A 24,855-nucleotide genomic window follows, 5' to 3' on the forward strand; every position below is an offset into this window, starting at 1 on the left:
TCAAGGACCAGCAATACTTGCCGCTTGTTCGTGGCTTCCGCAGCGTGCTCGGCCGCTACACTCTTGAACTCCGCAATCTCGGCGCCTTTGTCGACGACTGTGCCTGCGAGAACAATGGCACATGCGACTCGCTCACCGGCCACTGCTCGTGCACAATCAACTACACTGGCGTTCGCTGCGCAAGTGTCGCTGTTCGCTCGTGGTGCGATGAGGGCGGTGCTGATCTCTGCTCCGAGTACGCCTCTTGCGTCGACGGCAACACGGATGGCACGGCTGGTCCTGTGACTGGCTCGTGCGTGTGCAACGTTGGTTTCGAAGGCGACGGTGTCTTTTGCTCGAATGAGAACGAGTGCGTCACGCGCAACTTCCCGCCGGATCTCGAGTGCGACGCGATTGCTCGATGCGAAGACACGTTCGGCAGCTACAAGTGCTCTTGCCCCGGTGGCTACATGGGCTCGGGTCGTGGCACTGGCACATGCGTGATTGATCCCGACGCGGTTGAACCCTACCCCGTGGACGACTTGGACAAGATCTTCCCAATCACGTACTACATTGCCCTGCGCGCGGTGAACGCCGCTGGTCTGTCCACTACCGTGTACAGCAACGGCATCACCATCGACACGACTCCTGCCACCTTCCAGTACATTGACATGGTCTCGCCCTTCCCGTCGCCTGGCTACGAGCTCGCCCCGATCCATGCTCAGCGGTACACGGAGGACATGTCCTTCCGCTGGCTGTTCAAGGACGCGCAGTCTGCTGTTGTCATGTACCGCATGAAGGCCGGCACGGCCACCAGCGACACTGAATTGACCGATTGGGTCGACTTCCCCGCCGCCATCACGAGCCATCGTTTGACTGGCCTGTCCCTCGTGACAAACACAATGTACTTTATTTCGATTGAGGCGACGAACGGCGCTGGCTTGCGCATTACCTACCCCTCGAACGGTCTGCTTGTCGATAATTCGGGCCCGGACAGTGCTGCTGGCTGGGTGATTGACACGTACGGCGCGGCCATTGCCTGCGAGCTCAACGGCGGTGCCTCGCTAACCTCCACCGATGACCGCACCTGGTCTACCGATCGCTTCAACATGGCCATCGCTTTTGGCGATTTCGTTGACAACGAGTCTGGCATCAAGTCGTACGACTGGGCCATTGGTGTGACACCCGGCGGCGAGGAAATTATGCCCTTCACTGAAGCTGGCGCCTCGGCATCGCCAACTGGCTCCATGTTTGCGCTTGTGACGCGCAGCTTGCCTCAAATTGAAACTGGCTGCGGCGTGCCTGGCCCGGACGGCCTCGTCAACGCCATCTGCCTCAACGACCGCTCGACGTACTGGGTGATTGGTCATTCGATCTACTTCCGCAACTTCCAGCTGGCGACGCCGCGCACCTACTACAACACTCTTCGTGTCTGGAACAACGTTGGCATGTCGATTGTTCGCTCCACCAACGGCATCAACGTCGTGGACTCGTCGTCGTGCCTTACGCTGGGATGCCAGGACGAGAGCACTGTTACCTGTGGCGCCGCTTCCGTCACACCGACACCCAGCAGCGCCACGCCAGGCCCGGCCGCCACCACCACAGCGGCGGCGGCTCCGTCTGCGTCGGCCACTCCTGTCGCTCCAGTTTCCCACTGGGCTAAGGTGAACATGACGGTGGACGGCTCGCCTTTCTCGGGCGACTACGTGCTTGTGACGGCCCAGTTGACTGACCTGGACATTAACGCCTTCTCGTCGAGCTCGGCGACCAGCTCGTCCAACTCGACGACCGTGGATTTCCGTCGCGTGATTGATCCCGCCACCATCCCGCCCTTCCAGACCTACCTTGAATTCACGGCGATGGCGCGTGCGTTTAGCACGTCCACCAACGTTGACGTGGATGTTCAGCCGACCAACCATTACCGCGTGCTCCTCCAGTGGGATGCAGACTACTTTAACATTACCGCGAGCGTGGAGCAACCCGACGTGGTCGTGTACGATCGTGTCAAGTCGCGTTGGATTGAAGCGTCGTCGACTTGCGCCTCGCCCCACCGCATTGTCACGGCTAACACGATCGAGGTCCACGTCTGCGTCACCTCGCAGCTCGCCTTTGTCAAGACAGCGCTGGCCGCCAACACACCCGCCATGTCCTGCCAGCGATCCGGCTGCAGCGGCGTCGTGTATGTGGAAGCGGCTGGCGCCCCGCCAGTGTACTGCAACTGCGACAGCTCTTGCCGCACCTTTGGTGACTGCTGTCTCGATCACTATGATTCGTGTCCCCAAGCTTAAGCTCAGCGGCTGGAGGGCACTGGTTGCATTTTTCTTGTTTAGTTTTGTTGTGGTTTTTTGTCTTTTGTTTTTGTTTGCCCCTTTTGTCTTGCTTTTTTTGTTTTCTGCTCTTGTGATTTTTTTTTTTTTAGTGTCTGCCTGTATGATTTTTTCTCTTCTTTGTTTGTGAGTGTCCTTGATTTTGCTTGTTATTTCTGCTATCGCTGTTGTTATGACCCCCCTACGATTTTCGCCTCTTCTGGCGTTACCCCTTCTGCTCCTTTTGTAAAGGATTTTATACTTTTTCCTTTTCCCCCCTTCTTGTGATTGTTTTTTCCCCCTTCGATGCGCTTTTTGTACTCTGTTCTGCATTGTCACAATACAAAGTGATACTATTCACCCTCCCTTGTTGAAATTGAAGTCGATTTGCAAAAATTCGAGCTGTTGAGATTGACAGAGTCTCCACAGATCTTCCGCGATCGGACGATTTCTAGCACTACGATCTCGACTCGATGATTTGTGATCTATGACTTCTCATCTCTTGTTCGAGTCAGTCACTTTTTTCCCTATAGATTCTTCCAATATGCCTGCCAGCGTTCTCACTTCAGCAGGTTTGGTTTTTTTTTTTTTTCATCATTTTGTTCGCATTTTGACATTGCTCGCTTCCTTTCGACTTGATGCGAGCCTGTCGATCCGTTCCGCTCCTGCAGCACCCATGGCATCATCGAACGCCAGCAATCTTACACATAGGGAGAGACTCGAGGTCCAGCCCTCCCACACTCGCTGTTGGAGCGTCGTCGACTGAAGTTGGGGAATCTCGAAACTTTACGCTCGGGTTTCAGTTGAAGCTGCTGCCAAATCGCACGTTGGAAGCTCGCTCGTGCAATCAACGATCAAACGCAGTATGAGATTGAGTCTCGCCAGAGACAGACAAGGAGACCAGAGCGAGAGCAGAGCACAATGGAAGCGGGTCGTTGGTCGCTCCAATGCATCCTCAGTCAAAATTGGCGTTTCGCGATCTTGGCTTTTTTTTTTTTTATCATTCGTCGTCCTTCCGCTAGCTGTCCCCTTCTCGTCCATCCCCACGGTTTCTTTGCTGCGTTCTCGTTGCGTTGCGTTGCGTTCCTGGATGTCTCGCTCGCAGTCATCACTTTCGTCTTTGAGCTCTCCCCCTCGCGCGGCGATCATCAATGATGTCTTGCTCGTTTGGTCATCTTTTTTTTTTTTTTCTCTCTTGTGTGTTTGACTTTGTCATTGTTCCTCACTCGTTCTCTCTCTCTCTCTCTCTCTCTCTCTCTCTCTCTCTGAACACTACAGCGGGCGTCATTGCGCTCTTGGACGAGACCCAGCCGCAGCTGCAGGCATTCGCGCTTGGCAAGCTCAACGGCTTGGTGGACACGTTCTGGGCTGAAATTTCAGAGTCGGTCCGCCGCATCGAGGAGCTGTACGAGGACGAGGCGTTCCACAACCGCCAGCTGGCCGCGCTGGTCGCCTCGAAGGTCTACTACCACCTCGGATCGTTTGGCGACGCACTCGAGTTTGCACTGGGCGCCGGCGAGCTCTTCAACGTGAATGAAAACTCAGAGTTTGTTCACACGATTGTGTCCAAGTGCATCGACCGCTACATTGCCCTGCGCAACCCCGATGCTGCGCAAGACGTGCTTACCAGCGCGGGCGTGGAGCAAGCGGCTGCCGCGGGCGGCGACATTGACGCGCGTCTGGTCGCCCTGGTCGATCGCATGTTTGAGCGCTGCCTGACCCACGGCTCTTACCGCCAGGCCATCGGCATTGCCCTCGAGTCGCGACGCATTGACATTTTCCAGCGCGCCATTGCCGAGGCCTCAGACACCTCGGCCGTGCTTGGATACTGCATGAACATTAGCAACACGCTCATCACCTCGCGCGCCTTCCGCGACTCTGTGCTCGCAGTGCTCGTCGACCAGTACATGTGCCTGCCGGAGCCCGATCTCATCAACGTGTGCCAGTGCCTCATCTTCCTCAACAACCCCGAGCGTGTCGCCCAAACGCTGCGCGATCTGCTCGAGGGCCGTCTCTGCGGCGCTGCCGGTGCCGAGCGCGGCGTTCTGGTTGCTTACCAGATTGCGTTCGATGTCTTTGAGAGCGCCACGCAACAGTTTGTGCATCGCGTCGTCGCACACTTGCTCCAGCTCTCGGGCGTGGCCATTCCAGAGCCCACCGCCGCTGACGCCGCTCCCGAGCCCACTCTCGAAAAGGACTCTCCCATCGCGCGTCTCTACGCTATTCTGACTGGCGAAGTCTCCCTCGGCCTCGAGCTGGAATTCTTGCTTCGCAACAACCATTCCGACCTGTTGATTTTGAAAAACACAAAGGCAAGTGCCGAGACCAAAGTTGGTTTCTCTGCGTGTGGGGTTTTTTGTGTTAAACTTTGTTGAATCTAACCATGTGCATACTTTCCCTTCTTTTTTTTTTTCTTCTTTTTTTTCTCGACCACAGCTGGCCACTCAACGCAACTCTATTTGCCACGGCGGCACGGTGATTGCAAACGCTCTCATGCATGCTGGCACGGGCATTGACACGTTCTTGCGGCAGGATCTCGCATGGGTTCGTCGCGCTGCTCACTGGGCCAAGTTCAACGTGACGGCCAGCCTCGGTGTTGTTCACAAGGTAATAGCCGCCGATTTTGCATAGTACATTGTTGTGTACCCTTCTTTTGTTTTATTTTTCCCAGTCGACACGTTCGCTCACATTCGCTTTTTTTTTATGTCTCGGACAGGGTCACATCAAGGAGAGCTTCAACATCCTCTCGCCATACTTGCCAAAAGGAGGCAGCGAGTCTGGCGCGGGCCCGTTCGCAGAGGGCGGCGGTCTGTTTGCGCTCGGCCTGATTCACGCCAACCACGGCAAAAAGGCCATTCCGTTCTTGGTGGAGCAGCTCAAGAACGCCACCCACTCGCGAACAGACGAAGGCTACTGCGAGGGCGACATTGTGCGCCACGGCGGCAGCCTCGGTCTGGGCTTGGCGGCGATGGGCACTGCTACGCCCGAGCTGTTTGGTGAACTGCGTGCCGTGCTCAACACGGACTCTGCGGTAGCTGGCGAGGCTGCCGGTATTGGCATGGGTCTTATTATGCTCGGTACTGGCCACTCGGAGTGCCTGGACGAGATGCTGCGCTACGCCCACGACACGGCCCACGAAAAGATCATCCGCGGTCTTGCCATCGGCATGGCGCTCATGCTGTACGAGCGCGAGGAGCTCGCCGATGCGCACATCGAGCTGATGGCTGCAGACAAGGATCCCGTCCTGCGCTACGGCGCCATGTTGGCCGTCTCCCTCGCCTACGCCGGCACTGGCAACAACAAGGCCATCAACCGCCTGCTGCATGTTGCCGTCAGCGACGTTTCGGACGATGTGCGCCGCGCTGCCGTCATCGGCCTGGGCTTTGTGCTCTTCCGCGACTCCAAGCAAGTCCCCGGCGTTGTGTCGCTGCTGTCCGAGTCGTACAACCCCCACGTTCGGTACGGTGCTGCGCTTGCTCTCGGCGTTTCGTGTGCCGCCACTGGCTCTGCCGATGCCATCGAGCTGCTCGAGCCGCTGTCGAACGATCCCGTCGACTTTGTGCGACAGGGTGCCATGATTGCTCTCGCCATGGTCTTGATCCAGCAGAGCGATGCGCAGACGCCCAAGGCAGCCAGCACCCGCAAGCTGTTTGAGAAGGTGATTGGCGAGCGTCACGAAGACGTCATGGCCAAGTTTGGCGCCGTGCTTGCCCAAGGTCTGATTGAGGCTGGTGGCCGCAATGTGACCATCTCGCTCCAGTCGCGCATCGGACACACTCGCACCTCATCGGTGGTCGGTCTCCTTCTCTTCACCCAGCATTGGTTCTGGCACTCCATGACACACTTTATCAGCCTCGCCTTCACCCCGACAACGCTGATTGCCCTCAACAAGAACCTCAAGATGCCGCAAGTCAAGTTCCACAGCGCTGCCAAGCCCTCGCAGTTCGCCTATCCTCCCGCCCTCGTGCCACCAAAGGTCGAGACGAAGGAGAAGGTGACCACGGCCGTCCTTTCCTACACCAAGGCCAAGAGCACCAAGCGCAAGGCCGACAAGGCCGCTGCCATTGCCCGAGGCGAGGCCGTGTCCATGGACACGAGCGTACCCGGCTCTCCCTTGCAATCGGCGCCATCTTCTCCTGGTGCTGAAGAGAAGAGTGTAAGCGGGGGGTTTGTTTTTTGTGTTGGGGTTTTCTTTGCGAAGATGGAGTTGTGGTGCAATTATTCACTTGTTGAATGTTTGTGGGTGGTTTTTTTTTTATCTTTCTTTCCTGTTGCAGTTGGAGTCCGCCCTGGCCGAGAAAGCTGCAGAAAAGAAGGAGGATGTCAAGGAGGTCGAGCCTGACTTTGAGCTCCTCACCAATCCTGCGCGCATTGTTCCCGACCAAGTCCATGTCACCTCTTTGCGAGACGAGCGATATCGCACTGTCCTGAAGGTAACTTTTTTGGGCTTTGTTTGTTGCAGTGGTGAATGGCTTGCTGACTGTTGTTTTGCAACCCTTTTCTCCCCTTTTTTTTTTTTCAGTCGGCTTTGGTCGGCGGCATCGTCATTGTCGAGGATAACACGCCCGAGTTGCCAGAAGAGTTGATTGAGATTGCCATTCCCACACCAAGTAAGAAAATGTTGCGTTTTGTTTTGCTTTTTTTTTTGTTTGGTTTTTTCCTGTTTCGTCCAGTTGATCGATGCGCTGCTGATGGATCTTGCTCGTGAATGCTCACTGGTGCTTTTGTTTATTTTCGACGCTGTTGCAGAGGTGTCTGCTGCAAACACAGTTGGTGACGAGGCGGATGAGCCAGAGCCCCCGCAACCGTTCGAGTACACCCTGTAAAGCGAGAGGGTGTTTGACCATTTCGTTCGCGCGTTAGACCAAGGCTCTTGTTTCGCACGCTGTTCACTGTGAATTTGTATACGTTGTGTGCAATGTTATTTTGTGCAGTACAATGCGTTTTTGTTGTTTTTGATCTTCGTTCTCGTTGTTCCCCCTTCACTCTCCACCGCGTTCTGCAATTTGCTTTGGAGTCCTCAACTTGAATACGCTTGTTTCAAAGTGCTGGAGGTTAGAGTAAGTATGCGTCGTCGTTGGCGTCGGTGCAGTCTTTAATTCGTAAACTTTTCAATCGACAATCAAAATGGATTCGGCCGAGCAGCAACATCTCCAGCGCATGTACCGCATTTACCAGACCGTGATGCAGGTGAGCACTCCGATCATCGTATCACGACTTGAGCTTGTTGAGCTGTGGCTTGATGCGAGAGAGAGAGAGCGAGACGCAGTGGAAAACGTCGCTCTATCGATCGCCACTCCTGCCCTGTCGAATGGCTCTTGGCTTCCATTCCATCGTCGCCAATGTTCAAAGTGCGGAATCTTCTGTCAACCTTGTCACCGACCAATGGAAGACCGAGAGGTGCATTGTCTTTTGCGCGTTGGCTTGGCGGTCGATTCCACTCCCACATGGTCCTCAGAGTCCGCCTGCCAACGCCAATGCCCAATGGCGACCTCCGCACTTGACTCGCTCTCTGCGTCTCTGCACCGGGAGTGAAGAGCCTTGACCGATGTGCGGACGCTGCCGTCGCTCGCTCGCTCGTCGCTGGGCTTTTTGAGCTGCGACAAGTCGACGAGATCTCAATTCTCGCTCCATACAAACTTGCCATCGCTGCATCCCTCACACCCCTCGCTCTCGGACGGACTGCGATATCTGACTCGCGTTTCCTCTGTTGGGCTTGCTTTTTTTTTTTTTTTTTTTTTTTTTTTGTTGGTGTCAGATGTGCCACGATCGCCATTACATTGTGACTGCAGACGAGCTCGAGCAAAACCTCGAGACGTTCCGCGCCAAGGTCTGCACGGGCAACGACCTGACCCCAGTGTAAGCGGCTGTGTTTTTTTTTTGGGGGGGGGGCGCAGGTGGTTGTGCATGTCTTGTAGTTGGAGACTTGGGTCTGGCTTGGATGGACTTTTTGGCCAAAACTCTCACTTTGACTTTACTTTGGTTCATTCACTTCATGTTTTGCTTCGTCCTGCAGGCGAGAGCGCATGTTGTGCAACTTTGCATACAAGGACGACCCCACCAAGTCCATTCTTGTCATGTTTGCCACCGAAGTCAAGGTCGGCGTGGCACCCATCCGCCAGATGATTGAGCAGATGAGCACGCAGTCCATCCAACGCGGCATTATCGTCGTCCAGGACTGTCTAACCTCGTTTGCCCGCAGCACCCTGGCCGAGGCCATGCCGCAGTTCATCATTGAGGAGTTTAAGGAGGCAGAGCTGCTCGTGAACATTACCCGTCACACTGTAGGGTGTTGAAAGGTTTTTTTGGAGCGAATTTCCATCAATGCAACTAATATGCGTTATTGTTTGCTCTTGCGATACTCTAGTTGGTGCCCAAGCATGAGGTGCTGTCAGACGACGATAAGATTGCACTGCTCAAGCAGTACAAGCTCAAGGAGGCGCAGTTGCCTCGTATTCACTCAACAGACCCTGTTGCTCGCTATCTTGGTTTGCGAAGGGGCCAGGTATGTTCTATTCGAATGCGACGGTGCACATGTCCATTCGTGGCATTTGTGATTTTTAGCTGGGCTGTTGACTGACTCTATTCCCTTCTTGTCAGGTTGTCCGTATCACACGTCAAAGCGAGACCGCAGGTCGTTATATCACCTATCGACTTGTCTTGTAGTGCAACACGCAGAAAAAAAGTCTGTGTGACGTCGTAGTTTGTTGTTGTTGGAGCGTGTTTTCGTTGTCAGTGCGACTTTATAAAAATGTAATCCAATTTCTTTGTTTTTTTTTTTTTTTCTTTGCTTCCTCTCCTTGCCAACCCCCCCCCCCAAAAAAAAAAAAAAAAAAAAAAAAAAAAATACAAATGAATCGTGTAAACGCAAGTCAACAGCACGATTTTGATATTGGGACGACAATCCCTGACATCGAAACAATGCACAAACAACAAAAAACACAGAATTGACACAGTGGGATTTTTTTTCTACTGCTGCTTTGCAAAGCCGTTGGGCTCGTGGAAGGGGAGTTCCCGTTGTGTCTGTTGTGCGTGCATGGGTGAGTAAGTGAGATAGGTCGAGGTTGATCTCAAGTTCACCAACAAAACAAAACGCAACAAATTTTTGGACATACCGTTGGCTTTCGCGAAGGCGCGTCGTAGAGCTTTGCAAGCCCATACAAACCGGTCAGCAACCCAGCCATGATCAAAAGGTGCTTCAGCGCAGTGGAGCGGCTAACAGGCGACTTTTCGTCGACAACCCATACAGTGTAGAGCTCGTCGTTCTCGTGCAGCTGCAAAGATTTTGGGGTTGGATGAGTTGAAGCCCACTAAAAATGATGGCATAGGTGCACCATCATCGTCATCATCATCATCAGGACTGTACAGTATCCTTCAGGTTGCGGCGCTCCTGGGCATCCTCGTAGAGCGAGGGATCCTTGAGCTGGGCGCTGGATGGGGCAAAGTCAGGGTAGTCGCCGATCTGTCGCTCTGGGTTTGGCGCGTACGCTGCGTGCGTGGCAGCTACACCAAGGCAGAGTAGACAAGAGTGAGTTTGAGTGGTCGTCTGATCCGTGTGCAGTGTGACGATGCAGGAAGAGGGGAGGATTTTTCGTACCAAAGCGACGGAGCGCGGTCTGGGTGCCTGCGATGGCTGCCCGGCTGCCGAGGGTGCTCGAGAATCGTGTTAGGACGGACATGGTGCCCTACATGACGAAAGGAAGGGTCAGCAGCAGCAGCAGAGATGAGCCACAAAGCCAAAAGCGAGAGATCTGCTCAAAGCGCCATGTTGCTGCTTTGATCTCCCACCACACTCGTCCCCGCAACACTCCACTCTCGGATGCACATTCGCAACCACCGCTGCTTGACGATGAGGCAGCGCGGGAATGGCCGAGCGACGCCGCAAAACAACAAGTCAAAAGTCACAATGGAGCTCCATTCATTTTGGCTTTTTTTTTTTTTTTTTTTTTTTTTTTGGCTGATCAAATTATTCGTACACTGATTTTACTTTTCTAGAGAATGACTGCGTCGGCTGAGATGAGATGAGATGAGATGAGACGAGGACATGACGCAAGATCGATGGGATCGAAAATGAAAACAGTCAGACACACATCAAAACTCATGCCTGTTGCTTCAGAAAGATCACTGTTGAAGGTTTTGAATAGCGCGCATCCATCCATCGATGAGCGTGAAGGGTGCCTGATTTCGAATGGTAGTCTCAAGTCACACACACACAGACACACACACACACACACACACACACAGAGTTTCGTGAGCTTTTGACAGAGCTGTTTTGTGAAAACGGTGATTGATTAAACAAATGCCACACTTTGGGAGACTCGCTCTTTCAGAATGGCAAAGGCTGCATAACCTTGAAAGGATGTGGTGGGTAGGGCTGCGTACAACAAAGGCCCGAGGCGCCAAAACCGATCGTTCGCCGCCGCCGCGCGACAGTCGAGGTTTGGCTGTATGCGGGGGTTTTTTTTTTCGATTTTGGAACTTTGCTGGAGTTCAGCGCTGCATCTTCTAGAATTGCAGACGTTGCATAAGCTTGAAGGGATGTGTTGGGTAGGGCTGCGCGCAGCAACGACCTGAAGTGCAAACCCGACAATCACTGTTTGGCCGTTTGGCTGTCTTTGTGTTTGACGCGCTGAACTTTCACGGTTGGCTGTCCACTCCCCATTTTTGTCGCCCTGAATATACACTACAATGTACATTTTCGTCAAGACCCTGACTGGCAAAACGATTTCGCTGGACGTCGAGCCGACCGCTACGATTGATGCCGTCAAGGCTCAGGTTGCGGAACGGGAGGGCATCGAAGCAGAGGCCCAGTTGCTCATTTTCGGAGGCAAGCCGCTCACCAACGGCAACCTGATGGACTATAACATTCATAAAGAGTGCACCCTCCACCTCGTCGTCCGCCTGAAGGGTGGCGCTGGCAAAACCCACTCGTCCGAGACTCGTTGCCGACGCTCAGAATAAGGCAGACCTTGATTCTGTTCACTGATTTCTCGCTAGCGACCAGTTTTGTTGATACTACAATTTTCTTGCTTTAGATGCCTTCCCTACAGCTTACAAGACTACAGCTTACAAGAGCTCTGCTTGACCACCGATTTGTTGAATACAGCAACCTTTCGTTCGAAACAGCGTCCTTCTTCAGGTTCCCTCCAATTGTTCGCTGTGTGGTTTGGAGCGTTTTTGCTGTCGGAGACAGAGGAAGGGGAGGCGGCGGGAGAGAAGCCGCGGAGGAGGTGCAATCCCGTTTTGTTTTGAAATCTGCGCCTTTCTAAGGTTGCGCTCTCGGTAGCATTTCTTTTCAAGTCATTTTTTATTTTCAAACCACAGGATGCAATTTCAAAAAGAGGGGTTGCTCCAAACATCGTAAACATCTTGAGCAAACCCCATGCACGATCAAGACAGACAAGACAGACCGACAGTCGGACAGGCTCATAGAGACAGTAGTTTTGCGATTTTACGCGAGGTCGGCATTCCCCTTTCGCGTCTCATAGGTTGGATTTGCAACGTTTGATTCGCGCGATTTAGCGACCGAGCTGGTGGACGCCGCCTTTGAGGAACGGCGACGTCGAAGGACCACAATCAACGCAACCAGCAAGACGAGAGCGAGCACGCCGCCAATCACTCCGCCAATAATAGCTCCGGAGGATGTATCACTTGACCCTTGGGGCACATTTGTCGCAGCAGCAGATGCAGCACTGGCAGCCGATGCACCACTGGCAGCCGATGCAGCACTGGCAGCCAATGCAGCACTGGCAGATGATGCAGACGCCTGTGAGGCGATTGACGCTGAAGACGCAACTGCAGCAATGGACGCGTTGGTCGCAGCCGATGCGAGGCAGAAGCCGCTCATCATCTCATAACCTTCATAGCATTGAGTGCAGGGATCAGATGAAGTGCAGGTCAGGCAGTTGACCCCGCAGCACGCACTGGAGCCAGCGTCATAGCAGGTGGCACAAACTGTATCGCACGCTGCGATGCACAAAAGAAAGAAAGAAAAAAGTCAGAGAAACGATTACATGGCGGATTGCAACCGCGTGAAGCTGTCAAACGTACGGAACGGTTCGTCAACACTGCCGTATGTGCTGGGCGGAGCAACAGTGTTTCCACCAACGGCAAAGTTGTTGGGTTTCAAGGATTGGTCTCCAGAGTCTGACATATACAAGCCGTTGGGCAAGCCCTGAAACAGGCCAGGCGGCAGAGTGGTGAAGGGGTTGTCATTCAAATACCTAAGAGCAACTTGAAGTGAGAGGCGACTCGAACACATTCAACTCAGAGCAATTGCTTACAAGTCACTCAGCGCAGTCAAGCGTGTGAATGCAGAGGCCTCAATGCTAGTGATCTGGTTGGCGGACAAATCTCTACAAGTTGTAGATACAGTCGCAAACGAGTGAGCAGGTTGTTGTGGGATTCTTCACGTCGTTACTTGCGTACAGGTAATTCAGCGCAGTCAGGCTTGCGAATACGTTTGCAGAGATTGTGGTGATCTGGTTGAGACTCAAATAGCTACAGATAGAGTCGTCACGAATGAGCCGTTTGTCAGAGATTTTTCAGGTCCTTGGTTTGTACTTACAGGCTAGTCAGTGCAGTCAGGGCCGTGAATGCATTCACAGGCATGACGGTGATCGAGGCTTCTCTTAGATCCCTGCAGATAGCGTCACAAACGAGTGAGCAGTTTGTTCGTGATTCTTCCTGGCCTCTCTTGCTTACAAGTCGATCAGCGCAGTAAGGCCTGCGAATGCATTCGCATCAATGCTGGCGAGCTGGTTTTGCTGCAAAAACCTAAGCAGAGTCACAAACGAGTGAGTCGCTTGTGCTGAATTCATCCTGGCCTCGCTTGCTTACAATCCGGTCAGCGCAGTAAGGCTTGCAAAAGCATTGGCAGGAATGTTGGTGATCTGGTTTTCGTTCAGATATCTACAGATAGAGTCGCGAACAAGTGAGCAGTTCGTGTGCGATTCTTCATGCCTTTGATTGCTCACAGAAAATTCAGCGCAGTCAGGCTTGCAATTGCATTGGCAGGAATGACGGTGATCAGGTTACCGGATAAATCTCTGCCAAAAATAGAGTCGCCAACAACAACAAGTCAGCCGTTGGTGTGTGCGTCCTCATGTCTGTACTTCCTCATGTCTTTGCTGGCTTACAAGGAATCCAGAACAGACAGGCCTGAGAAAGCGTTTGCAAATATGGTGGTGATCTTGTTGGCGTAGAGCTTCCTACATGTCGTCACACAGAAAAACAAAAGTGAGCTCTTTCGCATGTGGTTCTTCATGACTTTGGCTTGCTTACAGGTCAGTCAGCCCGGGCAGGTTTGTGAACGCATTGACCGGAATGACGGTGATCTCGTTGTCGGATAAGTCTCTGCAAATAGAGTCGCCAACAAGTCAGCCATTTTATGTTTGAGTCTTCCTGTCGTTGCCTGCTTACAAGGCGCTCAGCGCAGGTAGATTTGTGAATGCGTTTGAAGAAATGCTCGTGATCGAGTTGGATTTGAGTCTCCTGCAGGTAGAGTCGCCAGCAAGTCAGCCATTTGTGTGCCGGTGCATTCTGTCATTGCTTGCTTACAGGGAGGACAGCGCAGGCAGATTTGTGAATGCGTTTGAAGAAATGCTCGTGATCGAGTTGGATTGGAGTCTCCTGCAGGTAGAGTCGCCAGCAAGTCAGCCATTTGTGTGGGGGTGCATTCTGTCATTGCTTGCTTACAGGGAGGACAGCGCAGGCAGATTTGTAAATACGTTTGCCGAAATGCTAGTGATTTGGTTGGACGGCAGATACCTACAGATAGGAATCACGAACGTGAGTGAGCCGTTTCCGTGGTTCTACATGAATTGGCTTGCTTACAGGGAGGACAGCGCAGTCAGGCCATTGAATGCGTTTGAGGAAATGACGGTGATCGAGTTTTGGGACAGATATCTACAGGTGGAATCGTGAATGAGTAAACTTTTGGTTGTGATTCGGCACGTCCTTTCTTCTTACAATTCGTTCAGCGCACTCAGGCCTGTAAATGAATTTGCAGAAATGCCGGTGATGTGATTCTGTACCATATTTCTGCAGATCGCAGATGCCAAAAACAGAAGAAAAAAAAGTGAGCCATTTATCTGTGATTCATCCTCTCTTTTTGTTTTGGCATTGCTTACAAGTAAGTCAGTGCGGTCAGGCCTGCGAATGCAGAGGGGGAAATGCTGGTGATCGCGTTGTTCTGCAGCTCCCTACAGATAGGAATCGCGAACGTGAGTGAGCCGTTTTCCGTGATTCTACATGAATTGGCTTGCTTACAAGTCTGTCAGCGCAGGCATGCCTGCGAATGCGTTTGCCACAATGCTGGTGAGCTGATTGCGGTCCAGTTGCCTACAGATAGACTCACAGTCGAGTGAGTCATTGGTGCGTGATTCTTTAACTCTTTTCTCTCTTACATTGAGTTCAGCGCAGTCAGGCCTGCGAATGCGTTTGCCGTAATGTTGGGGAGCGGGTTGCTGTACATCCATCTACAGATAGATGTCCGCACACACGAGTAAGTCTTGCGCAAGCGGTGATTCGCATGCCATTGCTTGCTTACAACTGTGTCAGCGCGCTCAGGCCTGCGAATGCGTTTGCGGAAATGGAGGTGATCTGGTTGGTGTACAGCCATCTACAGTACGGATCGAGTCGCATTCGAGTGAGCCATTTGTCTGTGATTCGCCACGTCTTTGCTTTTGCTTACAATTGCTGCAGACTTGCAAGGCCTGTGAATGCGTTCTCGGGAATGGTGGTGATCTGGTTGCCTTTCAAATCCCTACAAGATGCAGCCGCCATAAAACGAGTCAGCCGTTGGTGCGAGGAGAGGGGGGGGGGGCGCGATTCGCGTGTCATTTGCTGGCTTACAAAAGAGTAAGCGCACTCAGACCTGCGAAAGCGTTTGCAGATAGTCCGGTGATCTGGTTGTTGTACAGACGCCTGCATGCAGACAATGTCGAAAAATCAAATAAGCCATTGTTTTGCTCAAGTGTGATTCTTTCTGTGTTTGCTTGCTCACAAGGACTCTAGCGCAGTCAGGGTTGCGAATGCGTTTGCGGGAATGCTGGTGATCGGGTTGCTGCTCAGAAACCTATCGACCACATCATCTGAGTGAGGAGAGCAATTCATTTCAATTCCAGCCATTCAGAGCAAATTTCGAGCAATATGGCGTACAATGTCACTGTGGTGGCGGGAATTCCGCTTGGAACGGCTGAGAGACCTTTGGCATTGCAATCGACATCCGTTCCCGAGCAAGTGCACACGGTGCAAGCATCGACCGCTTGTGCCAATTGGACGTGATAACTCACGCAGAGCGCAAGCAAAAGGAGACCAAAGGCAAACCCTTTTGGTGTCATCTGAGAGGCATTTCCAGTTCAGAGTGAGCTCGCAGCAGTTTTAACAACAGTCGCCCGCAACGTCACAGTGCTACAAGCCGTGTTGTGTATGCGCCTTCCAGTATGTTTCCAATCTTCAGAGAGGGGGGGGTAGAGAGAAAGAGAGAGAGTGTGTGTGTGTCTTGTCAGCCGAGTGTTCAAGGGGGGTTTGTGTAAAATTCACAAGTTTTTGCAGTGAAATGTGTGGTTGCATGTTTTCTCGCCCCTTTATCGACTCCCCCAACACCCCCGCGCGCGCCTTTCATGGTCACTTCCACTGCTTTGTGCATTTCTACAGAATCTGCTCATCAAGCAGGAAAGAGGCGACACACCAGCTCGATCACGCAAGCTTCTATTCCTTTTTTTGGTGGTTTTCTGTTTGTTCGATTTTCACGGAACAGTCCCACGCCTGTTCATTCCGCTTCGTCACTCTTTCTGCTTGAGTTTGCTATCTTGCAGCAGCAGAGCTTATCCACGGATCAGATGAGAAAGAGCGAGAGAGAGAGAAAAAAAAAGAATCGAAAGAATGCAAGACAGCGGAAGAATGCAATCCTCGCAGACTCAGCCAACAACCCCCGCTTATTGCGCATTGTTCGCCATGCGGAAGGCAAAAGCAAGATGGGGATTGTTCCGGTGGGGGGGGGTTTGGAAGGTGCGCGTTTGCTTACTTTGGAGAGAAGAAAAGCAAGAAAAGGAAAAGCAAGAGAAAATGAGAAACAAGAAAAAAAAAAAAAAAAAGGAGTGTGGTCACTCACGCTCTCTGCAATCATTCAATCATTCAAACATTCAATAAAAGGCAAAATGTGTGTTTTGGTGGTGTTTTGTGTTAATTTTGAACAAAAAGGAACCGTTTCGGGAACCTGAGAAGAAGAAAGTGCAAACCGCAGGAATGAAATTGAAAAATACAAAAAAAAAAAAAAGTGTGGATTGGCCACCAACTCCGATCGCGTGGCAATGGAGTTTGCGATTTGGTCATCCTTTGTTGGCCTGCTTGAGACTCTGCACGCGTGCACCATCCAGTTGACACGATGTGCAACTGCGCACCGCATCTCATTCCCGTTAATATTCGACAAGTCAAACACACAAGAGCAAAAGGCAAAAAAAAAAAAAAAAAAAAACCTAAACCCCCGCATTTTGATGACAACTCCAGGCACATCGACAGCCACTTGCGAATGGACAGCATTGATTGCTTCACCGGTATCGTGCAGTGCCATTTGAGACGAGTGAAGCACAAGTACAGCTGGGGCGTTGGGACAGGGAAAACGGAGAGAAAAAAAAAAGAAACATTAAAAAAAAAATAAAAAACGAGGAAAAAGGCGCGCCTGACCGCGATAGTTGCGTTGCTCATTTGTCAATGCCCACGAGCGGCAATTATGCACTTCAACGATAGCCGATCGATTCACAAGCCCTCGACTTCAACGCATGCACAGGAAGAGCCATATCCCAAGAGGAGAGAAACAACCGAGGCAAGCCACAAAAACAAACAAAACAACAATCCGATCCAATCTCAAGAGTATGTCACGCCCCAACACCTTAACACCTTGCTCTTTGTGCTGACTTTGTATCGACCTTGATTCGTCGACTTCGAACGGATCTGGCAGCCCCAATCGGAGACGAGTCAACTACAAGTACAGCTGAGATGCTCTGGGATGGCATGATCTTCCTTTTATCGAGATTGCTCACACAAACGATCTCTCCCAGTTTCATGGCTTTGCTTCAAAACAAAAAGTCTCGTCGAATAGAACATCAGACCAAGCATACATCAAAGTGAAACGCCCGGAACCAAAAAAAAAACACAAACAAACAAGCAAACATAAAAGCAAACAGGAAATCACAAAACGACGAGGGGGAAAATCACGAACGAGAAAATCGAGCAAACTTTCGACGCTCAAATCGGCGATTTACGCGTAATCGACCTGCCCAGATTGCGTGGAAGGTGCAGCATCGATCGTCGCGTAAGTAGTCGGCGAAGACTCGGAAGGCACGCGAACAGACGAGGGATTGGGCAGCGAAGGGTCGGCGTACTCGACACCGCTGCCTGACGCGTGCGTTGCACTGGAGGTATCCACGGTTGTATTGGCATACACAAGTTCCGAAGAACCCATTGGAGCCTGGGGCGTTGAGCTAACATCTTCGTACAGGGCATGGTTTGCAGACAAGGATTCGTAGGCGGGATTCGCAATGTTTGACACCATGTCGCTGTGATCGGCAGTCTGGTAAGTCGGTTCGGAGCGGGATGCTGATTCGCGAAGTTTGCTGGCCACATTGGTGGTTGCCAATGCTTTTGACGAGCGACGACGCCGAAGGGCCACAAACAGCGCAACCAGCATGAGGAGGGCAAACACGCCACCAATCACTCCGCCAATAATAGGTCCAGAAGATGCACCACTTGACTCGCTTGCAGCATTGGACGCAGCAGATGCGGCAGATGCAGCTGCGGCAGATGCAGCGGATGCAGCAGATGTCTGCCACACGGTCGAAGCAGAGGCAGCCGATGCGGATGCTTGTGAGGCGACTGAGACTGAGGACGCAGAAGCAAGGGAAGCAAACGATGCCGAGAGTGCCGAGGTCGCGGAAACATCCGAGGCGACAGATGCAGTCGAGGCAGAAGCGAGGGAAGCGAGCGAAATGCATGCTCCACTCATCATCACAAAGCCTTCATAGCACTGAGTGCAGGGATCAGATGAAGTGCAGGTCAGGCAGTTCGCTGCGCAGCACGCACCGGACCCAGCGTCATAGCAGGTGGCGCAAGCTGTATCACACTCTGCCGTACAAAATGTCAGTGAAATGCTCGAACGGGGATGGCAGTCATATTCGGAACTTACGGTATGGCGTGTCTGCAGTGCCGTATGTGCTGGGCGGAGCGACAGTGTTGTCACCAAATGTAAAGTTGTTGGGCTGCAGCGCTAGGGACCATGAGGATGAATGAAACGACAAACGCAAGCCATTTGGCAAGCCTTGAAACAGACCGGGCGGCAAAGTGGTGAAAAGATTGCCATTCAAGGTCCTACAAGATCAACTTAGGTGAATCAAACACGTGTATGAGAGGTGAATCAAACACGTGCAATGAAAGCCGTTTCTTACAGGCCAACCAGTGCAGTCAGGTCTGCGAATGCAGTGGCGGGAACACTGGTGATTTGGTTGCCATCGAGCCGCCTACAAACCAAGTTGCAACGAGTGAGCCATAGGTGGGCGACTCTTTCATGCTGTTTGCTTGCTTACAAGTACTGCAACGCAGTCAAGCTTGTGAATGCGTCTACTGGAATGCTAGTGATCTGGTTGAGACCGAGATACCTAGAGATAGCATCGCCAAAGAGTGAACCACCATTTGTTGCTTTGTGTGCAATTCTTCAAGCTTTTGGCTTGCTTACAAGTACTGCAACGCAGTCAGGCCTGTAAACGCGTTCGCGGAAATGCTAGTGATCGTGTTGTTGTCCAGCGCCCTATGGAGTCGTAAACAAGTGAGGCATTTACATGTGATGATTCCGGTCTTGGTTCGCTTACAAGAGAATCAGCGCATTCATGCTTGCAAAGGCGCCCGCGGGAATGGTGGTGATCAAGTTGCTGGATAGAACCCTACAAGGAGTCCCCAAACGACTGAGCCATCGGTGTGATGCTTCATGTCTTTGCTTGCTTACAAGCCTCCCAGCGCAGTCAGGCCTGCGAATTCGTCTGCGGAAACGCTGCTGATCAGGTTTTTGGATAGATCTCTACAGGTATAGGCGCGCAAACGAATGAGTCGTATGTGCGAAATTCTTCGGTGCCTTTTGCTGCTGCTTACACTCCTGCCCCCGCAGGAAGCCTTGCGAGTGCGTCTGCGGGAATGCTGGTCAGCCTGTTGGCGCCCAGGTGGCTGTAGAGAAAGTCGCAAACGAGTCAGCCGTTTGTGTGATTGTCGTGACTATGCCTTGCTTACACGTAAAGCAACGCAGTCAAGCCTGAGAATGTGTTTGCAGAGAGGCTGTTGATCTGGTTGACGGACAGATCCCTACATGCAATCGTAAAATGAGGCAGCCGTTTGTGTATGATTCTTTTTTGTCTTTTTTGCTTTCTTACAGCGCAGTCAGCGCAGTTAGGCCTGTGAACGCGGTTGCGGAAATGCTCGTGATCAGGTTGTTCTGCAAATATCTTTAGATAGAGTGGCAACCAAGTGAGCCTTTTTGTGTGATTTTTCATGTCTTTGCATGCTTACATCATTTTCAGTGCCGACAGGCCAGTGAATGCATTGGCGGCAATGGTAGTGATCGGGTTGTCCCTCAAATTGCTACAGAAAAAGAGTCGCAAACGAGTGAGCCAGTTGTAGGTGACTTCCAGTCTTCGCTTTCTTACATTGAAGTCAGCGCAGTCAGGTCTGGAAATGTGTCGGCCGAAATGCTGGCGATCTGGCCTGCTTCCATCTGCCTACAGGTAGAATCGCAAGAGAGAACGAGTGAGCTGTTTACGTGTGGAGCTCTGTATCTCGTCTTTCTTACAAGCTCTCCAGGGCAGTCAGGCTGGCAAATGCCGCTGAAGGGAACACGGTCATCGGGTTGAGACCCAGCATCCTACAAACAGAGTGCACCAACGAGTTCAGCAGGTTGTTTTTGATTATTCTTGTCTTTGCTTGCTTACAGGGAGGTCAGCGCAGTCAGGCCATTGAATGCGTTTGCAGAAATGACAGTGAGCTGGTTGGAGGACAGACCTCTGCCGATAGAGTCGCAAACGAATGAGCCATTCGAGGGTGATTCTGCGCGTCGATGCTTGCTTACAACCCGTTCAGCGAGGTCAGGTCTGCAAACACGTTGTCGGGAATGCTAGTGATCTGGTTGGTATTCAGTCTTCTACAGATCGAGTCGCGAAACACGCGTCAGCTGTTGATATTTGATGCAGCATGTTTGGTTGTTTTTTGCCTTTGCTTACAATTGAGTCAGTGCACTCAGCCCTGTGAATGCGTTGGCGGGAATGCTGCTGATCTGGTTGACGAACAGGTCTCTACAGATCGAGTTGCAAAAACGAGTGAGAGCCGCTTGTGCGTGATGATTCATGTCTGTTGTTTTGCTTGCTTACAAGCTAGTCAGCGCAGCCAGGTCTGCGAATGCGTTGGCGGGAATGCTCGTGATCTGGTTGGAAAAGAGTTGCCTACAGAGTATGTCGCAAACGAGTGAGATGGGGTTTGTGTGTTGAATTTTCTTGGCCCTTGCTTGCTTACAAGGTATTCAGCGCGGTCAACCCTGAGAATGCGTTGGCGGGAATGCTCGTGATTTGGTTGCCGTGCAGCATCCTTCAATATAGAGTCGCAACCAAGTGAGCAATTTGTGTGATGCTTGCTGCCGTTGTTTGCTTACAAGGTTGCCAGCGCGGTCAAACCTGAGAATGCGTTGGCGGGAATGCTCGTGATTTGGTTGCTGTACAGACTCCTATCGATCGAATGCCAATCAGCATGGGCAATGCTTCAATTCAAGTTTTGTTCAAACGGCAATACGTACAGGGTTGTGGTTTCGACCGGGATTCCGCTTGGAATGGTCGTGAGCCCCCGTCCCTCGCATTGGACAGTAGTTCCCGAGCAAGTGCACACGGTGCAAGCATCGTCTGCTTGTGTCGGTTGGACGTGATAAATCACGCAGAGCAGCAGGAAGAGACCAAAGGCAAAACCCTTCGGCGTCATCTGTAGGGGGGGGGAGAATGCGACATCGAATAGAACAAAGACATGAACAGAGTGAGCTCGCACTCGCCCACAGCGTCACAGTGCTGAAAGTCAGTTGTGTGTGGATGGTTTTTGCTTCACGAAAGGCCAAGCGCAAGCGGTTCGTTTGGTTGTTCGATTGTTGTTTGATTTGACCGCGTTGTCTCGCTTTCTGCATCTTGGGTTGTTTTGGATGTCGATCAATCCCCCTATTCAAAAGTAGCAAAGCAACAAAGCAAGGCTGACTTCGAGTGTTCTTCCAAGCAGCGACGGATTTGCTCGACTGTTGTTTTGTTTGGTCGGTTGATTTTGATGATTTTTTTTTGTTTTGTTTTTTTTGTTTTTTTTTTTGTTTTTTTTTTGTTTGTTTTTTATTTTTATTTATTTTTATTTTTTTGTTTTTTGTTTTTTGGTTTGTTGTTTTTGCGCTTCCACGTTGTTGCCGTTTTTGTTGTTGTTCGAAGGCAGTCGTAGGGCTCCGCTGCTCCATTCAACCCACAACTGCTCCATTCAACCCACAACTTCTTCTACTTGACTCGCTTTGCAGCAATAGAACGCATCCAAGGATCAGAGCGGCGGTGCGGGGGAGGGAGGAAGCAGATAGAGATCACGAGTGCGAGATCGAGGCCAAAGTTTTTTTTGTTTTTTTTTTTTTTTGGTTTTGTCTTTGTTTTTGTTTTTTCTTGCTCTTTGCGTCTGTAGTTTCGGTGCTTTCCTCTCCCCGTGTGCTCTTCTGTGCTGCAGCTCCATCCGTCAGCGATGGCACTCGTGTATTGGTGTGATTGGTGATTTCGAAGGGCCTCATTGCATCGCCGTCGCAACGGAGGAGGAGGAGGAGGAGGAGGAGGAGGTGTTGTTTTTGTGTTTTTGATGGCCGCGTGGTAAACTGCCGAGTTCGCCATCCGGCAGCGAGCACCTCAAGGGAATCGAGACAACTGAGAGAGACAGGAGATTGCTGCTTGTTGCGTTTGATGGTGCGTGTTGGCTTACCTTGGGAGGGAGGGGAAGGGAAAGGGACAGAAACAACCCCAAAAAAACAAAAAAAAACAAAAAACAAAGAAACCAAAAAAAAAAAAAAACGAAAAAAGAATGATCGGCCACGACTTCAAAGATGATGCTATTGACAGCATCATCTTTGATGATGAAGCAAGCATAACAATCACAAATCCGTTATTGGACTGGCACTGGCATCACAGGTTGACCTCGTGTGAAACTGAGCATCCCAATTCATCGCTCCCGACGGCACGCCACGCCCAACACGGAATCACCCAGAAACAAACAAACCAATAAACCCCGAGGTTTTTTTTTTATCATCCCACTCGTGCGACAGATGCCAGGGATTGTTTCGCCTGGATCTTGCAGTGCAACAATAGACAAGTCAAACACAAGTCGACCGGTGACAAACTGATTGGCCTTCGAGGCGGTCGACCTAGATAGATGTGGGACCACCGGAGTCGGTCTGGTGCGTGGACCCCACGACTGCGACGTTGCAACTTTCTGTGCGGGCAAAACTGCCTTGCCAGATGAGACCACGGAGGGGGGAAGCGTGTGTCGTGAGAGACGTAGCTGATCTCGACAAGCGCCGTGCCGTTCAGAATCGAGCAGCGACGCGCCAGTTGCTCCATAAAGTCAGCATATGCCGCCCCGTCGTTGGAAATCCCTCAGACACTGAAGCTTGTCTCGATGCCGCTCATCCATGACAGGTATGCTTGGCGAATGTGACCGCAGCTCAGCCACTGACAAATTTGGTGGTGCGCATCACAGTCCACAAAACCCGCAAGATTGCTCTGCCTCCTCCTCCTCCTGTCATTCCTCCTCCAACGCAATCCAACTCGATGACGGAAGTGTTTAAAGCATTGCGAGATGGCAAAGAAGCCGACGCGCTCAAGCTCATCACAAAACTGGCGTCCAAGAAGAAGACGCTGACTTTTGCTGACGACCACGGCTGGACGGTAACGCTCTTCACTCCCCTCCCCTCCTCCTCCTCCTCCTCCTCCTCGACATCATCATCATCATCATTGCGCTCTGCATCTGCAGTTCGGTTGTAGCGCCAAGAACCGTTGTCTGAGAGTTCCAGCGCGACTGAGTGTGTGTCAGGTCGACCAGATTGTGTGTGCCGTTGAGGGCTTGCTCTGCCGCTGCTCACCGCAAATGCCTCCTCACCCCCCCCCCAATCTTCCCCCAACCTCCCGTCGTTGTTCGTCCATGTGCCAGACCTGAAGTCACATGGCTGGCATGGGACCTTTGCAATGGCAACAAGCGCCGAACTTGTTTATCTTTTTTTTTTTTTTTTTTTTTTGCTGACGTGAGAGCAGCGCCGAATGCTGTCGCTATGGTCGAGCTCTGCACTGCCATCTTCGTAGCGTGTGTTGTATTTGTTTCATCAAGTACGCAGCGTTGGAAGGAGCTATCTCGGTTTGTCTGTGTCTGGCTGTGTGGAACGAAGCGCCTTCTTGCTTCTTGTGTCGAATGCGCAGAACGCAACCAGCTGCTTTGGCGAGTCGCTCTCTCCGCCTTCGACATCAACAAGACAGAGGGCAAGGGAACGACAGTGAGACAAGTGGCTGGGTGCTGGATCGAACTCGAGACAATCTGAACACAAATCAGGCCAAAAAAAAAACAAACAAAAGGGTCGCGTCAATGCAAAACCCATACAAAAAGCCCAAACTTGTACACAAAGCAGGTGCGCTGTTCCGAGTGCACTTTCATTGCAGCCATCGTCAAAAGGTGCACATCATTGATTGACAATGTCGAGGAATCTGTTATGATCAGAGATCCTTCCACGAAGATACGAGTAATGGGTTGATGATGAGAGTGATGATAGGGAAACAAGAGACTTCACTTATACAAAGCGACGAGTGAACACACTCCAAATACAGATACACATCAATCCATAACAGAATCCCACACATACACACACATTCAATTACACACCTCCTTGGGCCCCCAAACCTCGCCACTCCGTCTGTGTGTGTGTTGCCGATCTCCTTCGTTGCTCACCTGAATCATCCCTGCATTCAATATCACAGCCATTGCACTTTGCAGCAAACTCGGGCTTTGGCGAGATTGTCACTTTGCTATCGAAAAACGGCGCGTCGGTTCAGGCCAAAAACAACCAAGGGCAAACGCCCCTCATGCTGGCCGCGGCCAAGGGCCACATCGATGTTTGCAGAAAGCTCGTTGAGGCTGGCAGCGAGCTGCTCGTCACAGACAACAACGGCTGGTCTCCGAAAGTCACCGCTTCCAAATTTGACCACAAGGCAATCGTGACCTTCCTCGAAGGCGAGGAACGATTCGCAGAGCGCTAATGCTCGAGCAGTGTGTAGTGTCCGTTTGGTGAAGCGTCATGCCTGTTTGGCTGATGCTTGAGCACACAGGACGATGAATGACCAGAGTTTCGGCTCTAGTTTGTGCGGTTTGGTTTTTGTTTTTCTCTGTTCTCGTTCTTTGATTGTACCTGTATCTATAGATGTGTGTGACTGGCTTCCTCATCGATTATGCTCGAGTTTTGTGTGTGTGTGTGTGTGTGTGTGTGTGTGTAGATGTC

The 24,855-nt window shown here is 51.6% G+C and overlaps 8 protein-coding genes across 8 annotated transcripts; 5 read left to right on the plus strand and 3 right to left on the minus strand.

Annotated features, from left to right (window-relative positions):
• Window positions 1–5: 5 nt before the first annotated feature.
• On the plus strand, window positions 6–2,267 carry CAOG_08672 (hypothetical protein; the record flags this gene model as incomplete). The annotated part of the gene is made up of 1 exon (XM_011271981.1): window positions 6–2,267. A coding segment is annotated over one exon (2,262 nt), but the record flags the coding sequence as incomplete, so codon positions are not given.
• Window positions 2,268–2,803: 536 nt separating this feature from the next.
• Window positions 2,804–7,237, plus strand: CAOG_03181 (proteasome 26S subunit). The gene is made up of 7 exons (XM_004363963.2): window positions 2,804–2,857; window positions 3,564–4,597; window positions 4,722–4,892; window positions 5,002–6,441; window positions 6,563–6,718; window positions 6,808–6,895; window positions 7,035–7,237. Exons 1-7 carry the CDS (start codon window positions 2,830–2,832, stop codon window positions 7,109–7,111), a joined length of 2,994 nt encoding a protein of 997 aa, XP_004364020.2. The 5' UTR covers window positions 2,804–2,829; the 3' UTR covers window positions 7,112–7,237.
• A 146-nt stretch (window positions 7,238–7,383) lies between these two features.
• On the plus strand, window positions 7,384–9,056 carry CAOG_03182 (DNA-directed RNA polymerase 2). Its single transcript, XM_004363964.2, has 5 exons — window positions 7,384–7,475; window positions 8,044–8,144; window positions 8,302–8,569; window positions 8,653–8,790; window positions 8,886–9,056. The coding sequence occupies exons 1-5, from the start codon at window positions 7,413–7,415 to the stop codon at window positions 8,949–8,951; spliced, it is 636 nt and encodes a 211-aa protein (XP_004364021.1). The 5' UTR covers window positions 7,384–7,412; the 3' UTR covers window positions 8,952–9,056.
• An 86-nt stretch (window positions 9,057–9,142) lies between these two features.
• CAOG_03183 (hypothetical protein) lies at window positions 9,143–10,282 on the minus strand. The gene is made up of 5 exons (XM_004363965.2): window positions 10,262–10,282; window positions 9,883–9,970; window positions 9,652–9,788; window positions 9,401–9,559; window positions 9,143–9,308 (listed from the first exon to the last, which is right to left on the minus strand). The coding sequence occupies exons 2-5, from the start codon at window positions 9,962–9,964 to the stop codon at window positions 9,255–9,257; spliced, it is 432 nt and encodes a 143-aa protein (XP_004364022.1). The 5' UTR covers window positions 9,965–9,970; window positions 10,262–10,282; the 3' UTR covers window positions 9,143–9,254.
• Window positions 10,283–10,973: 691 nt separating this feature from the next.
• Window positions 10,974–11,370, plus strand: CAOG_03184 (ubiquitin-carboxyl extension; the record flags this gene model as incomplete). Its single annotated transcript, XM_004363966.1, has 2 exons — window positions 10,974–11,226; window positions 11,321–11,370. 2 exons carry the CDS (start codon window positions 10,974–10,976, stop codon window positions 11,368–11,370), a joined length of 303 nt encoding a protein of 100 aa, XP_004364023.1.
• A 366-nt stretch (window positions 11,371–11,736) lies between these two features.
• CAOG_03185 (hypothetical protein) lies at window positions 11,737–15,628 on the minus strand (the record flags this gene model as incomplete). The annotated part of the gene is made up of 23 exons (XM_004363967.1): window positions 11,737–12,251; window positions 12,336–12,508; window positions 12,569–12,640; window positions 12,714–12,785; window positions 12,853–12,924; window positions 12,990–13,061; window positions 13,125–13,196; window positions 13,262–13,333; window positions 13,424–13,495; window positions 13,569–13,640; window positions 13,707–13,778; window positions 13,845–13,916; window positions 13,983–14,054; window positions 14,121–14,192; window positions 14,256–14,327; window positions 14,417–14,488; window positions 14,556–14,627; window positions 14,693–14,764; window positions 14,836–14,907; window positions 14,980–15,051; window positions 15,141–15,212; window positions 15,292–15,363; window positions 15,447–15,628. The coding sequence occupies 23 exons, from the start codon at window positions 15,626–15,628 to the stop codon at window positions 11,737–11,739; spliced, it is 2,310 nt and encodes a 769-aa protein (XP_004364024.1).
• Window positions 15,629–17,301: 1,673 nt separating this feature from the next.
• Window positions 17,302–23,499, minus strand: CAOG_03186 (hypothetical protein). Its single transcript, XM_004363968.2, has 21 exons — window positions 22,299–23,499; window positions 21,112–21,290; window positions 20,971–21,042; window positions 20,835–20,906; window positions 20,693–20,764; window positions 20,546–20,617; window positions 20,395–20,466; window positions 20,258–20,329; window positions 20,119–20,190; window positions 19,976–20,047; window positions 19,839–19,910; window positions 19,703–19,774; window positions 19,563–19,634; window positions 19,428–19,499; window positions 19,285–19,356; window positions 19,151–19,222; window positions 19,018–19,089; window positions 18,869–18,940; window positions 18,731–18,802; window positions 18,472–18,653; window positions 17,302–18,410 (listed from the first exon to the last, which is right to left on the minus strand). The coding sequence occupies exons 2-21, from the start codon at window positions 21,288–21,290 to the stop codon at window positions 17,548–17,550; spliced, it is 2,448 nt and encodes an 815-aa protein (XP_004364025.2). The 5' UTR covers window positions 22,299–23,499; the 3' UTR covers window positions 17,302–17,547.
• On the plus strand, window positions 23,074–24,847 carry CAOG_03187 (hypothetical protein). The gene is made up of 2 exons (XM_004363969.2): window positions 23,074–23,260; window positions 24,338–24,847. Exons 1-2 carry the CDS (start codon window positions 23,144–23,146, stop codon window positions 24,614–24,616), a joined length of 396 nt encoding a protein of 131 aa, XP_004364026.1. The 5' UTR covers window positions 23,074–23,143; the 3' UTR covers window positions 24,617–24,847.
• Window positions 24,848–24,855: the final 8 nt, after the last annotated feature.

Source organism: Capsaspora owczarzaki (genome assembly GCF_000151315.2).
Source record: "Capsaspora owczarzaki ATCC 30864 unplaced genomic scaffold supercont2.4, whole genome shotgun sequence".
NCBI classification, from domain to species: Eukaryota; class Filasterea; order Ministeriida; family Capsasporidae; genus Capsaspora; species Capsaspora owczarzaki.